An 18,606-nucleotide genomic window follows, 5' to 3' on the forward strand; every position below is an offset into this window, starting at 1 on the left:
AAGGTAATAATATGTTTCTATAAGACATGAAACACTTTAAATCAATATATATTGTATTAAAGCCTTGCTTTTGGTGGGTAGTTTTTTTTTAATACAACATCAAAAGACGAAAAAAAAATCCTTTTTGGAGCACTAGTTATATAGTAACCACCAGCATTTATATTCTCGTTAATATTATACATAACAACATTTTTTAAAAAGACACTCTTAATATTCACTTCCTCCTTCCACTAAGCTCTTTGCAATGGAGAAACAGCAGAATCAAAGCATCTAAGACAGTAGAAAAAGAAACTAGGAAAGATCATCCTAAAAGCATAAAAAGACCTTGAGAAAGAACAATATCAGGCAGGCACACAGGTATATTAAGTGACAGACGCAACAAAGAGAAAGAAAAGAGAAACATTAAGTAGATTTTTAAAAGCTAGCATTAGCTGGTAGGAAAAGTACTTAAGGGATTGCTGGTGGTCTGAGTGGGAAATTTAAGCAAAGAAATAGTAATTCATGAGGAATAGGGCATGCTATTTGAATGTATTTTTGAACTAGTTGCTTAAAATATATTGCACTGATCAAAAAACTAGATGAATAGCAACTTAGTGCTCTCCTAGCAAAAGATATCTGGAGGGGAAAATATCACCAATATGTAACAAAATAAATGTCTTTTAAAAGATGAGTAACATCCCTACTAAAGAAGAACAATGCAAAATGCATACATATGTACACACATATGCAAAAGTGACACTAATATGAACATATTCCTGGAGGGGAAAAAAAGCCATGTAATGAAATTTTAAATGCATTGTAAATTATTTTGTATAGTGAATATTTTCTAAAATAATCATATCCTAATTTATTTACTTAAAGTGTGGTTTCCTTTTTTAAATAATAAGTTCACTAATCCACAAAGCATATATTAAGTATTCATTATATGCCAGGCACTGTACAAACAAAACATCACTCCTGCCTTCTGGAAGCTTACAGTCTAGTAAGTGATTTAGACATAGTTATAACATAATGTGATATGTTTTAATGGTATATTAAATTAAAAAGTCTATAGGTAAACATAGAAAGGACCAATAAACTGTAGCTTAGGAGAGTCAGGAAAAGCTTTATAGGTGACATCTGAGTTGAATCTTGAAGGCTGAAGAATTCAGAAATTAGGGAAGAAAGAATTTCTAAAATTTATGCAAAGCCTTGGTGATTTATCTCAATACATGTAAACTGGAAATGCTGTTCTAGTGTAGATTTGACAAGAACCATATGTAGGCTAATTAAATGAAGTACTAAAAATTTTATTACCTTATTTTTAAGTGGTTATAGCATTTATGTGAAATTAATGTATATGAGTGCATATATGTGTGTATGTGTTAAAGATGGTAGCTAAAGATGTTAGAGTGAATCTACCTATTAGCTTCCCTCTCTTCCTGATGCCCCACCTAAAATAAAAGTAAGTACATTTAAAAACAAAATGAAGGTTCATAAAGGCACAAAAAGCTGAATCTTAAATCAGCAGTGGTGAGAAGCTAAGAAGCAACCGGAGTTACATGTCTATGAGTAGAGATAAGGATGGACTAAACACAGAAGAATTTGTTGAAAATCTACTTACAAAACAATTAGATCTTGAAATATCATCTCTTATTCCAAAGATATGTGCAACTACTCCTGCTCCATCCTGTCAGATGTCTTCAGGTCTAGTCTCTCCAGACTGGAGGGCATTCGTGCAGCTCAAGGAGGGTGGTGGTAGGGAAGGTAAAATACTTTTTAATTGGGGGTAGAGTAACTGAATCGGGGGGTTGAGTAACTGAGGACTCTTCTTCTTACCCATCTTCCAAAATGCTAGCTGCTAAGGTATACATACTGCCCAAAGCAGCAAACTCAAAAGTGTTTTCTCTGATAAACTGGCCAGCTCAAGGGAAACACCATATGGACATCCAGGGTTCCCTAAGAAACAACTCAACCAGATCATCCCACAGAGGAAACTGTAATATCAGTGTCCCTTCCAATCAGTTTTGTAGTACACAACTCTTAAGGATCATCAGAAATGTAATGAAAGCCTCTACTGTAACAGACAGAGACCAAAGAAAAGAAACAGAAAAAGTGATTTAAAGGAAACAAAGACTATAAAGACAGAAAAAAAAAACTTTCAGTAATATCTTCAAAAAAAGCAAGAAAGGCAATTAAGAAATATGAAAACAATGCTATGGGGGAAAAATCTAAGAAAAGAGAAAAAGAACTTTTGGACATTAAAAAGCGTAAAAATAGAAATAAAAAACTCAACAGAAAGGTTAAAAGACAGTAAAGAAAAAGTAAAAAAAAAAAAAAAAGCAAAATAAAAGATGAAAAGATAATTAGAGAACTATCCAGGATGTACAACATTCAAAAAATAGAAGTTTCTGAAAGAAACAGAGAAAATAGAGGGAAGAAAGTCATTAAAAGAGTAATTCAAAAAAATTTTCCAGACTGAAAAATATGACTTTCTAAACTGAAAGTGCCCAAGAAATGTCCAACACAATGTTTGAAAACACAGCCACATAAAGATATTTTATCATAAAATATTGGAATAATGGGAATAACAGAAGATTCAATCAACAGAGAATTAACAAGTTTCATAAAAATGATAAGTTAGAATAGCATTGGACTACTCAAATGCAACTCTAGAAGCTATGACACATTACTATAAAACTTTGAAGGGGAAATTGTTTTAAATTCTATCATTTTATATCCAACCAAAGTATCACAAGTTCTCAAAAAACTACTTCCTCTTACTTTCTCAGGAAGCTGTTGGAGTTTATAATCCTCCAAAACAACAGAGTAAACAAAAAGGAAGCCATGGAATTTAGAACAAGATACAAAACAAAAGAAATGAAATGAATCCTCAAGATGATAGTGAAAGAAGATGTCAAGATGTTTATTGCAGGTGTAGAGGTCAAACTGGTAGAGGTCAGAAGGCTTCAGAAAAGACTCCAAGAGCAAGAAATTGATCTACATATAGATAATTTTAACTGAAAATATATTAAACCTTAAAAATGTACAAATAAAATCATGTCCTGAGACAATATGTTCATACCATTAAATTCATATTTAATGTAGTTAGTCAAGCCATTTTTTTATCCAAAATTCTAAAAATTGTTAGCAGGGTAAATTCTTCATTGGTGAAGCAATGTAGCTATTTTAAATTTTTATTTTTTATTTTTTTTTTTTGAGACAGAGTCTCTCTCTGTCACCCAGTCTGGAGTGCAGTGACAAAATCTCAGCTCACTGCAACCTCCGCCTCCCGGGTTCAATAGATTCTCCTGCCTCAGCCTCTTGAGTAGCTGAAACTACAGGCGTCTGCCACCACGCCTGGCTAATTTTTCTATTTTTAGTAGAGATGGAGTTTCACCATGTTGGCCAGGCTGGTCTCAAACTCCTGACCTCAGGTGATCCACCCGCCTCAGCCTCCCAAAGTGCTGAGATTACAGGCGTGAGCCACTGCGCCCGGTCTTTGTATTATTTTTAAAACATGTTTGCTGGTGAGAAGTCAGATATAGTTCACAGAAATCAACTAAGTACCTGGATGCATCAGATACTGAGATATGTATTCAAATTTAACATGCAATAGTTTCTTCAACATGTGTAGAAAGAATGTTTTACTCCTTTGTACTTCAAAGTTGATAAATCATTTGAGAATTGAAAATGCAGGACAGCACATAATAGGAACTTAATAAACACTTGTTGAGATTGCTCTTTCTGTTCCAATCTATAAATAAACAAGAACCAAATGAAGATCAAGTTAACTATATATTTTATGTACATACATATATATATACACATAAGTATATATGCACATACACACACACGTACTCACAAATATTTAAAACTTCTCCAGTAGTTCTACTTTCAATTTCAATTTTTAAATGTATTTCACAATTTTAACTCAAATGAGTATGTTTCAAAAATACGCTTTCTCGAAGATGCTGGCTGTTGAAAAATATTTGAAATAATGTTAACTTATTTTTTATTAAATAAAATAATATAAATATTTGTTAATAGCTGTTGCCATTCATGGACGGTATGGGAAAAAAATATTTCCCAAAGATTAATGATTAACCTGTTGAATTTTTAAAAAAAGGCTTATCACCAAAAGAATTTTTTTTTTTTTTTTTTTTTTTGAGACAGAGTCTTGCTGTCGCCCAGGCTGGAGTGCAGTGGCGCGATCTCGGCTCACTGCAGGCTCCGCCCCCCGGGGTTCACGCCATTCTCCTGCCTCAGCCTCACGAGTAGCTGTGACTACAGGCACCCGCCACCTCGCCCGGCTAATTTTTTGTATTTTTAGTAGAGACGGGGTTTCACTGTGTTAGCCAGGATGGTCTCGATCTCCTGACCTCGTGATCCGCCCGCCACGGCCTCCCAAAGTGCTGGGATTACAGGCGTGAACCAAAAGAATTTTTAAGTATTTGATTTAAATAGCTTTGATAAACAACATGACTAATGAGAATTGGCTCATCTTAAGTAGATAACTAAATATACAAAGTTTAACATCTTAAATGCTTGCAAATATACAATATGCATCAGGGATTGCAAATCTGAATGTCCATGGGTAGAGTGGTGAGTGCCAAGGCAAAATAAAGACCCTGCTCATTCCATATAATGATTACCATGTGAGCTCAGACTCCGGCCACTAGATCACTTTTTTTTCTCTAAAAGAAACTGAAAAATCGATGTTTTTATGTGAATATTTCTGATTTTTAAATGCTGGTCATAATTTTTAAAAAATTACTGTATTACCTAAATAAAAAATGTATGTGTTCTGAACTCAGTTTCTATTAGTTTATAGGGCTTGTGGTATATGACCTCTAAAATCGAAACTTAGATTTACCTCTCTGTTATATAGAATATATTAATATATCAAATATAAATACACTTGTGTAGAATCAACAGATTTGTTTGGGTATGATTTGGGATTCAAATGAATCAATGCATACTTACTGAATACCACTTGGGTCAGGCTTTGTGAAAGGTACTATGCTGGGATAAAGGGTTATAAATGACTATAAATAATTAAGCTTCCAATCTTTCTCTTTCCTTGTCTTCTAAACATACACATATAATTTATCATCCAAATCAGAGCACTTTTGGGAGTGAAAGTAAGCATTGTTAATAATTATGATAAGAACAACTGCGACCACCGGAGGCAAACGAGGCTGTACAGTCACCCTAACTAAAAGAACCTGGTCTGTTTGTCTCTTCTTCCTCCAGTCTACCTACCCCAGGCTCATCTCCTGCAAGAAAAATCCTACCTTGACAGCTGTCTTCCTCAGTTCTATCATGACAAAAATCAGAAGGAAAGAGGGTAAAATGGAAGACAAGAGTTTTCTTATGATGGATACAAGAGTTAGAATTTTTTCTTAGCTTTTTTTTTTCTTGATTATTTTGTATTTAAGAGGTGTAGAACCAGCAGCAATGTGAGATGGCAGTAGGTGAGAGAGGGAAAAAAGGGAAATGGTAACAAATCTGTGGGAAATAAGAGAAAGATCAAAGAGGGCAATAAGAATCAATGCCCCCTCCCCCAACAAATTTCTTGTTACACTAATTCCTCTTTTAAAGAAATTCAGAGGATAGGCACAAGCAGAGGAGAACTTGTGGTTTTCATCCCACACACATCATTTCTTACTTGTATCTAATGGCAGTCCAGTCAATCCCCACTAAATTCTGATTAAGTCACCAAGTATTAAAATAAAAACAAAGTCCAGGATTAACCAAAATATTATTTGTCAGTGTTTGACTACCACACAATTAAAAACAATATTTTTTTGTAGAAAATCAATCAGACATTAAGTGATACAGAAGTCTGATCTTCAACACCCTGGAAGGGCAAAGGCTTAAGACGAACATGAATTTACCATCTGCAGCAAAGACTACACCTGATCCAGCATACTAGGACAGGCAGATTGTGAGCATGTGGCGTATCTATAATAACATAAAACATGCAGCTTTTCAATCTCATACACACAGAATTATTGGAAACTTTTCCTTATTCCTTCCTGCAAACTGTTCCTACTTCCCAGAATATAATGAAAATATTCAGACTCAGGGCTTGAGTGCAGAGTAAAAGTTCAGAGAAGGGAAAAATTTTTTAACATGGAGTATATACACACAAACACTAAATTCATTCAGTCATCAAATATTTTGTTCTTATCAAGCATTAACAAGAGTAGTGCAATATACGCAGTTCATATAAATGTCAAATATAACAATTCTCTGTGGAAAGGCTATCCACAATCCAAACAACTTTGTTAAAATCAAGAACATCCTTTTAGTTGAGCTCTTTGCGTGATTTATGTTTATGTAAGCACTTTTAAAATATATAGCCATAAGCTTGAGAAGTACCTTAGAGAAGGGGCTATGTTAAAACATAACTTGTTATTACTATTGTATTACCGTTACAAAAATCAGCACTTCTCAAAAAAAAAAAAAAAGAAAAGAAAAAGAAAAAAGAAACTGAAGTAAAACAAAGCCCACATTTGGTTTAAGACTATTAAAAGAAAACGCATTCTTTCTCCCTCATCCACACTCCTCAAATCCCCACTCCATTAGATTGTCAACTACCTTGCAGAAACCCTGGAGAGCCCATTTTTCTTGACCTTTAATCAGTCTCCTCTGAGACACAATCTGCTGCACAGAATTCCATTTGCCAAAGTTATTTTCTAGCCCTTCAAGTTACCACTTTCAGTTTCAATTCCCATCACAAACTTTTAAAATTCATTTCTTGCCATTTTGGAGAAATGTAGCCTTTAAGAAATAAAGTAGAATAGTTAAATTCCTGTGCCACCACCTACTAAATCATTAAGCAAATTACCTTGTTCTGGATATCAGTTTCCTCACCCCTTGTAAAGTCGTTAAGATTATTAAATGGGACAGTACTTACAAAGTTCCTGACAAATACTGTAAAGGATGCAAAAGTAATGGTAGATATTTAAAAGGCAGACAAAGGAAAACTATTCAGTATTTGCTCAGGGGAAAAATAAAAAGACTTTCTTGGCATATCTTGTGCTAAAACTTGGAAGTACCTAAATTAGAAACATCCCTTTAGATATTTAAAGGAGGGAGAAACTAGCAGGTTTATGACAAAGACATGAGCTAACTCTCTATATTATTGCACTGATTAAGGCATATGAATCTACAAAGGATTATAGGGTTTATTTCAGTTGGTTCCCATGATAGCACCAAGTTTTACTGTCAAAGAATCATTCCAATCTGTGGTTTCTTATTTCAAATAGAAATTTTTAAAATACTTTAAAAAGAGACTTCTTTTTCCTTCTCTGGTAATTGATAACAAATGTGTAGGGCTCTGTTTATGAATCAGGGGCATGCTTAACCAATTTTGAGCCAAAAGAAAAAACTGTTCTGACAACTGTGGAGCTAAGAAGTTGGAGACACATGGCTAGGGAAACTACCATCTAGCAACCGAAGCCAACCTCCAAAAATTCTAACACAGACTAAGAATCAAAGACTACATGTACATTACGATGCTAAAGAGGGACTAAGAATCCAGTGCCGTGCTGCACACCACCAGCGCTCCACTGGCTTTCAGGTCCCCTATAATCTCAGGGCTGCTGATCATTACCCATGCGTTCTAACCACATAATGCATTGATGACCTTAAATATTTATTTTGTAACACAACTTATAAATTTTCTATGCCCAAAGCTCAATATTCTGCCACTGACTGACTTTAACCTCTTTGTACTTTCCCAACCTAAAAAAGAGTTAAAATGATTTGATCTCTGATTCCTTATCTCATACGTGTAATGGGGGACTAATACATTAACATCTAACATGCTGTGAGCTCCTTCAAGAAAAGTATTATTTTAAAACAAAATATTGCATACTTTTTCTTTTTTTTTTTTTGTCGCCCGGGCTGAAGGGCAGTGGCGCAATCTCGGCTCACTGCAACCTTCGCCTCCAGGGTTCAAGCGATTCTACTGCCTCAGCCTCCTGAGTAGCTGAGACTATAGCCACACGCCACCACATCCAGCTAATTTTTGTATTTTTAGCGGAGACAGGGTTTCACCATGTTGGCCAGGATGGTCTCGATCTCCCGACCTTGTGATCTGCCCACCTTGGCCTCCCAAAGTGCTGGGATTACAGGCGTAAGCCACCATGCCCAGCCAATATTGTATACTTTTTCACTGCTAAAATGAATTGCTCCTTTTTTTCACAATGCTGTCCTAAGCAATTTGAGATTTTATCATAGCTTTCGGTAAAAAAAAAAAAAAATACTCAGTTTGGAAGTTAAAGAGTAGTTTTTCAAATGAAAATATCATTATTTTTTCCAGTTATAAAAGGAATACATGCCAATCCCTCCTGGGTTCAAGCAATTCTCCCTGCCTCAGCCTTCCCAGTAGCTGGGATTACAGGCGCCTGCCACCACGCCCAGCTAATTTTCGTAATTTTTAGTAGAGACGGGGTTTCGCCATGGTTTTTTTGTTTGTTTTTTGACATGTTGTCTCACTCTGTTGCCCAAGCTGGAGTGCAGTGGCATGATCTCAGCTCACTGCAACCTCCGCCTCCTGGGTTCAAGCAATTCTCCTGCCTCAGCCTCCCGAGTAGCTGGAATTACAAATGCCTGCCACCAAGCCTGGCTACATTTTGCATTTTTAGGAGAGACAGGGTTTTCACTATGTTGGCCAGGCTGGTCTCGAACTCCCGGCCTCAAGTGAGCCACCCACCTTGGCTTCCCAATGTGCTGGGATTATAGGTGTGAGCCACAGTTCCCATTCTGGTTTTTTTTTTTTTTTTTTAAGAAAAGTAATCATTAGTTGAAAGATATGAATATTTAAAATTATGAAAGATACAATCAGACTGCCTCTGGAAAAGTAGAATTAATTTACCTCCGCCCCTCCACCAATAGTGTAGGAGAATACCCAGCTCCCTACAATTTACTGATTACTGCTTAACTTCTTTCACCTTTGCCAACCTGATAAGCAAAAATTATCTCACTTTTAAAATTCATTCCCTCAATTCCTAGTAAAATAACCATTTGACGTACATATAGAACATTGCTATTTCTCTTGTGAAATACCTCTTCTTAAATTTTTGGCTATGTTTTTCTCTATCTTACAGGTTTTCAGATTGTCTTTTTATCATGGATTTGTGAGAGCTCTTTATAAAATAAAGAAAATAAATCTTCATCTGAATATATGTCATAAATAATAATTGCCAGTGTGTAATTTGTATTTCAATTTTTTTGATGCTTTTTGAATAAAGGGTCTTTAAATCTTAGTCAATCTATTAATCTTTAAATTCATGGTGTTTGACTCACACTTAGAAGGACCTTCTTGAATTCAATATATTAAAATTATTCATCTGAAATATCTGAGTGTTATGATTTTTAATTAAATACTTAATCCATATTAAATTTATTTTGGCATATAGTATATAGGAGGGAGTCAGCTTTATTAGTTTCCTAAATTCCTAGGCAATAGTCCCAATACTATTTATTGAAGAATCCATCATTTCCTCTCTTACTAAAATTCTATCTTTATCATATGTTAAGTCACATATATTTAGGTCTTTGTGAGCCCTTTATTCTAAAACATTGATTTATATGTGTATTTCTGCAATAATGCCACGCTATTTTAATTGTGTAGCTTTACACTGTTTTCACATAACAAAATAATGTACGATATTAAAACAGAATGTCACATACCAAAAATATCTTCTATCTTGTATTATTTTGAAGAACAAAGGTACTGAAAAAATTCAAGAATGAGGCAGATGATATTACTAACCATAAAAAATACAAACACTATTTACAGTTTACTTTGTACTTTCACATTATCTAATATTATGTTCACCCCACTATAAAGTACTTATTGTTTCCTATTCCATTTTACATAAGGAGTTAAGACTTGTACAAAGACTTGTCTACAATTACACAGCTAATAACCAGCAGAGCTAAAACCTGAACTTCATATCCCATGTACCTTCCATAACCACTCTAAATTAAAAACAGAGCAATGACCCACAAAAGCCCAACTTTTTCATTTTTTAATCAAACTACTGTACTGTGTATATGTATACATCTGTATATAAATATAGATATACAATGCATATATGTATATATAGATATATAATGCATATGTATACACATATACTTCATAGATGCATTATATATCTGCATATGTACATGTATACACATATACTACATACATGTATATATGCATATGTATACACATATGCTACATATATGCATTATATAGCTAAATATACATATATACATACATATGCATTACATATATAGACATCTTTATTTGAATAAGAATAGCATTCTAAAATCCAAGCTGACATTCTTGAAGCTTGGGTTTTTTTTACAGGAAAAGTCTTGCTATATTGCCCAGGCTTGCCTCAAATTCTTGGGCTCAAGCAATCATCCAGCCTTAGCCTTCTGAGTAGCTGGGACTACAGGAACATACCACCACACCTGACTTTTATTTTAAAGAGTCTTTCTTTCAATAATAACTGATTACCACTCCAAAAGAGATCAGTTTTAGATACATCACAAACAGACGAACAGATCCTGCTATCAGACCACTAGGAAGCAAAGTCTATAGCTGCGTGCATTAAAAATCCTGGTCAGGTCAGGCACAGTGGCTCTTGCCTATAATCCCAGCACTTTGGGAGGCTGTGGCAGGTAAATCACCTGAGGTCAGCAGTTGGAGACCAGCCTGGCCAACATGGTGAAACTCCGTCTCCACTAAAAAGACAAAAATTAGCTGGACATGGTGGCAGACGCCTGTAATCCCAGCTACTCGGGAGGCTGAGGCAGGAGAATCACTTGAACCTGGGAGGCAGAGGTTGCAGTGAGCCAAGATTGCATCATTGCACTCCAGCCTGGGGGACAAGAGTGAAACTCCATTTAAAAAAAAGAAAAAAAAAACCCTGGTCAGTCTTAGAATTCACTGGGGAAAAAAAAAAAAATCACCATTGTCACATGTACGAGTATATATGGCAGAGGGTCTACAAATTCCTCCAGGAGATAATGCGACACCAACTACCACAGGGTCCTGTCATGGAGCTCAACCAAGAAAAAAAAAAATTTTTTTCAAAGAATAGTAGAGAAGTTTTACCAATACATCCCCCAGACTTAAGCTGCAACATTTGCCAGGAATCCTGCTTCACAATGATATTATTGAAATGATATAACTGCTGACCTCCTATCCTTTAAAGGATTATATACATTATATTGTACATAGTTTATAATAAATTATACGAAGTACTAACACTTCTGTTCATACTACTCAACAAAGGATGATGTGCTAAAAATGTTCCAATGAATTACAGACCCAAGCATAAGATGAGACGCTATAAACAACAAATAGTTATATTAGATACTATGATATCCAAATTTGCATCAAGTAAGCACTGAGAATTACATTTTTAAAAATTCCTTTCAGTAGTGGAAAGAAATGACTTTGGACAAAAGGAAAATGATTTTGGAAGAGACAGCATGGTGCAGCTTCTTTGACCAGAGGTCAGAGGACAAGCTAGAAATGCATCCCTGCCCACAGAAAAAGCAGAAGCAAGAAATCTGCTACAATGCTTATAGAGCACCCCCTCGTTACCCAAGGTATCTGAGCAACACATCAAAGAAAACACAGAAGCAGCCAGTACCTCATCTGAGGTGAAAGATGTCATCCTATACTTTTCCCTAGGTAGCTTGCCAGCATGTCTTTCTAGGCACAATGAATCAGTAGTAGACACAACCTCCTGACCAAGAAGCTTTGATATCTCAAAAGAAAGTAGGTTCTCAAGCAGTAGAAACCAAATAATGAAATATACATACCTATTCCTAGTTAAAGGTAAGCACTTTCAAAATGGTTTGTTTTCCACCATAGTAAATATAAATATATAAAAAGAAGGTTGGGTCGTATATCACACAGCAATAAATCAATACGCAGATGTGATTCATTCTGTACGAGATTCCTCTTAATTTCTTCCCACAACATTCGAAGAAATTCAAGCAATGAAAAGTTACCTCAAAAATATAAAACACTTTCAGTTCATACATTTAAAATCACAAAACTTCTAAACAATAAAAGTAAATACAAAAAAATTATCTTTTCTAATAGGAAATAAGTTATCTAGAGGTTTCATTTATTTTCCAAAATTAAAGAGATTTTTCCATGTCTTTTCACTTAGAGCATAAACCAATTCAGAAGGTAAGACTGATCCTTTCATCTCTGAAAATTTGCAATGAATACAATCATTCCCTGATATTCAAAATGAACTTAAAATTGAAATTAATGGTTCTACTAAACCATGACCATACCTTTTTTTACTGTATCTACACATATCAGGTTTTTGTGACTAGAAAATGTTTTAATTAAGTTGTTTTTTCTATTACTAGGAAGCACTATTAACCTAGAAACAAATTCCTAAAATAGATAATTCCATCTACTGGTTCTCTCATCTATTAGAAACTTTTTTCCTTATTCTAATTGTCCTTTAACGTACTACCATGGTGGTGATTTATGAACTGATACTCTTGTATGGAACTTTCGCTCTCTATCAAAAGTACTTCTTTATTTAAAGCTAGAAGTAGAAAAATTAAACTGGTATTTTAAAAAATTAAACTAAAGTATCAGCCAGGAAAAATCTAATTTTTTGTATTTCTGAATTACTGTATATATTAAATATATTATAAATGAATCAAATAGAAATGTTTAGAGATATCTTTATATATCTACATGGTAAAAGCTTAGGGTTATTATTTGAGCTATTTATCCTAATTATATTGGGCCATGACAAACAATTGTGATTGTGGCGCCCTCTGCTGGGTTTTCTAGTCACAAACTCAATATCACTATTGGCATAATAAAATTAAATTTTTGAGGCATCAAGTGAAAAATCACTTTTTCAGTCCATGGTTACTTTACGTCCAAGATTATATAAAAGTCATAATCAATATTTACTTTATTGGAACAGGACTTTACCAATTTATCATTAAATGAAACATCTATATAGATTTTTCTGTTAAAATAAAAAGAGTAAACATAAAAGGTACACAAAACAACGTATTTTAAGAGGTCTTATTTTTGTCACCACTTCTATCACTTAGCAATATATTCAGGTTTTTAAGACAATATTTATAACGAGGCATTTTAATAAACAGCTATTTTGCTAATTTTATCTAATTTTTCTGCCCTGTTAGTTCAATTAAAATAGTATAAGACAGAATAATCCTAACAATATTATCTTCTTTATTAGGAAAAAAACAAGAGAGGTTATATAGGTACTCATTGCCAGCAATAATTAATAACTTCCATTTATTGAATATCAACTCTGAGCCATGCGGTATGTATGTACTTTCTTTATAACATAGCCAGTCCTAAGAGATGAAAACAGTTGAGGTTCATAGAGATGATACAAATTGCTCAAGATGAATTTCAGAGCCAGAAGTCAAACGCAGGTGAGTATCATTCCAAAGTCTTAAACCTTTCTACCAAACAACAGACAACAGTGAAAAAACACCCTGAATATGCAATCTTTCCGTCTGTTCATGCAACAACAACATGGGGTATGGAACAAGTTGATGGGAAAAAATGTTAGAGAAGGATAAGACAGTTATTCATGCCTAAAATAATAATTGATGCCTTTAGGAAATTATTTTTATTTTACATAATGCTGCCAGCTAGTGGCCCTATTTCATACTGAGTCAACTGGGAACAATACTTGACTTTTACATTACTGAATCAAAAATTCCACATTTAACATTCTAGAATCATTTTCTGAAATTACAAATGTGTAAGCCTGATTTAACATTACCCCAGAACTAAAAAGAGTATGTATCCTCAACCATCATTGGTATGCTTTGCCCAGTCCTTGCCTAGACCTAATAAAAATATGAGATATGCCTAAGTGGGAAAGAATTCACTAAATGCCAGCATGGAGAAACTAAAAGGTATTCGGGTTCAAGTTGGTGTTTGGAAAATTTAAAAAAAAAAAAAAAAGAAAGAAAGAAACTAAAAGGCACATCTGTCACTATCCATAAAAAAGAAATCTACATTATTTTAGGTATTTAGGATAATTTAAGGACATTTATAGATTCCTTAGTGAACCACAAATATTTTTCTATAAAATCAAAAGCTTATCATAATGTGGACATAAGAACAAAAGTGTGGTCTGAGTATTACTGAACATAATTCTACGCAAATCTATTCATTTGATAAAGCTGCATTGTTAAGCCAAAGACACTACCTAAATTCAGACAATAGTTAACAGTTCTGAAATTTTCTTTGAGAAAAAGAGTATGAGTACTATTTTCACATTTAAAATGCTCATATTTCATTGACAATTCACTATCTTAAGAGAAATGTCCTATACAAAAAACATAAAAAGTCCATAGCTCCTATGATGGTATGCTGTTTAACTCAGTGACATAAAGGTATTCTTGGCTGATTTCTTTCATCACATGAAATTAATTACAAGAATTATAAGAAATATTTAAGTGATTTTCTCAGTGGACAAAGCTATCACCACTTAATCAGAAGCTTGGATGAAAAGGCAATATATTCTATAATATTGTAATACTGCATCAAATAAAAACACTCTGGTATTAATGTATAGTAGCATCAAGAAAAATATGTTCTGGGTTTATTCTACAGTGAAAGTAAAGAAGCAGGGAACGGCAAAGAAAGCACCCGAAACAAAGCAAAAAAGGAAGAAACAGCCCCACTACTGAATTAACTGAGGTCAAAATGGAAACAAAAATAAAAGGGACAGTACTTCAGTGTCCAGTGTTCTTTCTGACCTACATTCTCTCTCTCTCCCTCTCCCACCTCCACCCCACACACACACACCTGCAAAGTGTAGAAACTGCAGTATCCCATTTTGTTGGTGTACCTTATACAAGGCTTATTTTGCAGCTAAAGACAGTAAAACTTTCTATTATATATACATATATGCATACATTTAGTGATTATAATAAATATTAGTGAGAAGAAAACATCAACTATAAATTCACTTTGTAAAACACTAAATATATTTCTATAGAGTGAATGTATAACTTACAAACATTTCCTGTATTGTCAAAGCTGGTAAGGACATCTTCAACATTCAAAGATCCACTATTATGCCTAGAAAGGAGTAAAGTGTTTGCTTTAATGATCCTGAAATGTTAACATTTTTAGTTTTCAAAAAAGCTGAGACTGAGACTGTATATTATGATATACCCAATAGCAATAAACTATTCCATGCTATATTTTAAGAATATTTTCTGCCCACTAGAGGGAGAAGGAAAAGAAGTAACAGTATGGTCCTCAGAATATTTAACATAATGACTTTTTAAATGATTAATCTACATCTTAAAGTACTAACAAATAATATTTACTTGTTGCGTTTTCATTATATAAAGGGAAGTTCTTAACCTTTTTAAAGCCAAAAACCCCACACAGTATACTTAGAGAATCAAGTTGAAAAATCATCACCTTCCAGAACCACACTCAACAATACATAAATTTACTCTATGATAGCACAAAAAATTCAGAACTTCAGTCACAAAGAACTAGCCAATATTCAGGTCTGCTATTCCATCTATAGACAGTTATGAATTTCAGGGAGCAAAGTTTTTGTATCTTTTGCCCACTAATCTTAATTCTAACGCCTTTAATTCTAATCCCTCTTGAGTTAACAACTCTTTTAAATATTTGACTTGATACTGATATTTTATTAATACCTATGAAAAATACTATTTGTTATATACAAATAGACTCAATTGTGCAATAGGTCATAGAGTTTGAGTTTCTCAGGGAAAAAAAAATTAGTGCTAATCCATCTACAATCCTCTACATTCTCTCCCATATAATTTACAGCTGAAGTTCTTTAGAATGTTATAAAAGTTTATAATAACCATTGATAATTCATAAAAATTTACTTCAACATTCACTTTGTCATTTAAAACTTGTCATAAGTGATATATAGAATTATGGACTGAAGTATGCCTCCCACTTCCCCCAAATTCTTATGCTGAAGCCCTAACCCTGGTACCTCAAAAGGTGACTATATTTAGCGATAGGGCTTTTAAAGGTAATTTAGTTAAAATAGGGTCATTAGGGTGGGCCCTAATGCAATGTGACTGGTTTCTTTATAAGAGAAGGAGGTATTAGGAATCTCACCCCCATCCCCCACAGCAGCTACAGCAAGACCCACCTAAGGAGATTCTGAGCTCAGACAGGCCTAGCCCTGCCCCTACATGATGGTCCTTCCCTATCCACCCTGGTAGCTGAAGGCAAAGGGCATATACTCTTGGCAGGTCTAGGGCCCCGCCCACCACCAGTTCCTCTCCATATTACTACAGTTTATGCTCTCCGGAAAGCGCCACCTCCCAGCAGGAGGCCAACCGGCACAAAAATAGAGCATTAAACCACCAAAGCTAAGACCCCTCAAGGACTCCATTGTTACCCCCTGCCCCGCCACCTCCACCAGAACAGGCACTGGTATCCACAGCTAAGAGACCCATAGACAGTTCACATCACAGGACTCTGTGCAGACAACCCCCAGTACCAGCCCGGGGCCAGGTAGACTCACTGGGTAGCTAGAACCCAGGAGAGACATCACAGCAGTTCTGCTCATAGAAAGCCACATCCATAGGAAAACGGGGAGAGTACCACATCAAGGGAACACCTAATGGGACAAAAGAATCTGAACAACAGCCTTCAGCCCTAGACCTTCCCTCTGACGGAGACTACTCAAATGAGAAGGAACCAGAAAAACAACCCTGTTAATGTGACTAAACAAGGCTCTTTAACACCCCCAAAAAAATCACACTAGTTCACCAGCAATGGATCTGGACCAAGAATAAATCCCTGATTTACCTGAAAAAGAATTCAGGAGGTTAGTTATTAAGCTAATCAGGGAGGCACCAGAGAAAGGCAAAGCCCAATGCAAGCAAATCCAAAAGAACAACATAAGAAGTGAAGGGAGAAACATTCAAGGAAATAGCCAGCATAAAGAAAAAACAGTCAAAACATCAGGAAACTTCAGACACACTTTTAGAAATGTGAAATGCTCTGGAAAGTCTCAACAACAGAATTGAATACGTAGAAGAAAGAAATTCCGAGCTCAAAAACAAGATCTTCGAATTAACCCAATACAACAAAGACAAAGAGAAAAAGAATAAGAAAATATGAACAAAGCCTCCAAGAAGTCTGGGATTACGTTAAACGACCAAACTGAAGAATAATCAGTGTTCCTGAGGAAGAAGCTTGGAAAACATATTTGGGAGAATAATCAAGGGAAATTTCCCCAGCCTTGCTAGAGACCTAGACATCCAACTACAAGAAGCTCTGGGAAATTCATCGCAAAAGGATCATCACCTAGGCACATTGCCATCGATTATCAAAAGTTAAGATGAAGGAAAGAATCTTAAGAGCTGTGAGGCAAAAGCACCAGGTAACTTATAAAGAAAATCCTATCAGATCAACAGCAGATTTCTCAGCAGAAACCCTACAATGTGGAAGGGACTGGGGCCCTATCTTCAGCCTCCTCAAACAAAACAATTATCAGCCAAGAATTCTGTATCCAGTGAAACTAGGCATCATATATGTAGGCATCATATATGAAGGAAATTACAGTCTTTTTCAGACAAACAAATACTGACAGAATTTGCCATTAGCAAGCCACCACCACAAGAACTGCTAAAAAGAGCTCTAAATCTTGAAGCAAATCCTGGAAACACATCAAAGTAGAACCTCTTTAAAGCATAAATCACACAGGACCTATAAAACAAAAATACAAGTTAAAAAGCAAAAACAAAAAAAACCAAAGTACTCAGGCAACAAAGAGTACAATGAATGCAAGGGTACCTCACATTTCAATACTAACAATGAATATAAATGGCCTAAATGTTCCACTTAAAAGACACAGAACCGCAAAATAGATAAGAACTCGCCAACCATCTGCTGCCTTCAGGAGACTCATCTAACACATAAGGACTCACGCTTAACTTAAAGGGGTGGGAAAAGGCATTTCATGCAAATGGATACCAAAAACTAGCAGGGGTAGCTATTCTTATATCAGACAAAACAAACTTTAAAGCAACAGCAGTTAAAACAGACAAATAAGGACATTGTATAATGGTAAAAGGCCTTGTCCAACAGAAAAACAGCACAATCCTAAATATCTATGTACCTAATACTGGAGCTCCCAAATTTATAAAACAATTACTAATGCTTAAGAAATGAGATAGACAGCAACACAATAATAATAGGGGACTTCAATACTCCACTGATAGCACTAGACAGGTCACCAAGACAGAAAGTCAACAAAGAAACAATAGATTTAAACTATACCTTAGAACAAATGGACTTAACAGATATATACAGAACATTTCGTCCAACAACTGCAGAATAAACATTTTATTCAACAGCACATGGAACTTTCTCCAAGACAGACCATATGATAGGCCATAAAACGAGCCTCAATACATTTAAGAAAACTGGAATTATATCAAGCACTCTCTCAGACCACAGTGGAATAAAACTGGAAATCAACTCCAAAAGGAACCTTCAAAACCATGCAAATACATGAAAATTAAATAACCTGCTCTTAAATGAGCACTGGGCCAAAA

General features: G+C 34.9%; 1 protein-coding gene across 3 annotated transcripts in view; it reads right to left on the bottom strand.

Annotated features, from left to right (window-relative positions):
• Positions 1-18,606, bottom strand: part of CAMKMT (calmodulin-lysine N-methyltransferase) — a 428,964-nt gene that overhangs the window by 379,316 nt on the left and 31,042 nt on the right. For all 3 annotated transcript variants that reach the window (XM_055242677.2, XM_063618090.1, XM_055242675.2), the window contains one exon: positions 15,051-15,115. In XM_055242677.2, the coding sequence (XP_055098652.1) occupies positions 15,051-15,115 (65 nt within the window). The remainder of the gene's footprint in view (positions 1-15,050; positions 15,116-18,606) is intronic.

This window comes from Symphalangus syndactylus, chromosome 14, assembly GCF_028878055.3.
Source record: "Symphalangus syndactylus isolate Jambi chromosome 14, NHGRI_mSymSyn1-v2.1_pri, whole genome shotgun sequence".
Classification (NCBI taxonomy): Eukaryota; Metazoa; Chordata; class Mammalia; order Primates; family Hylobatidae; genus Symphalangus; species Symphalangus syndactylus.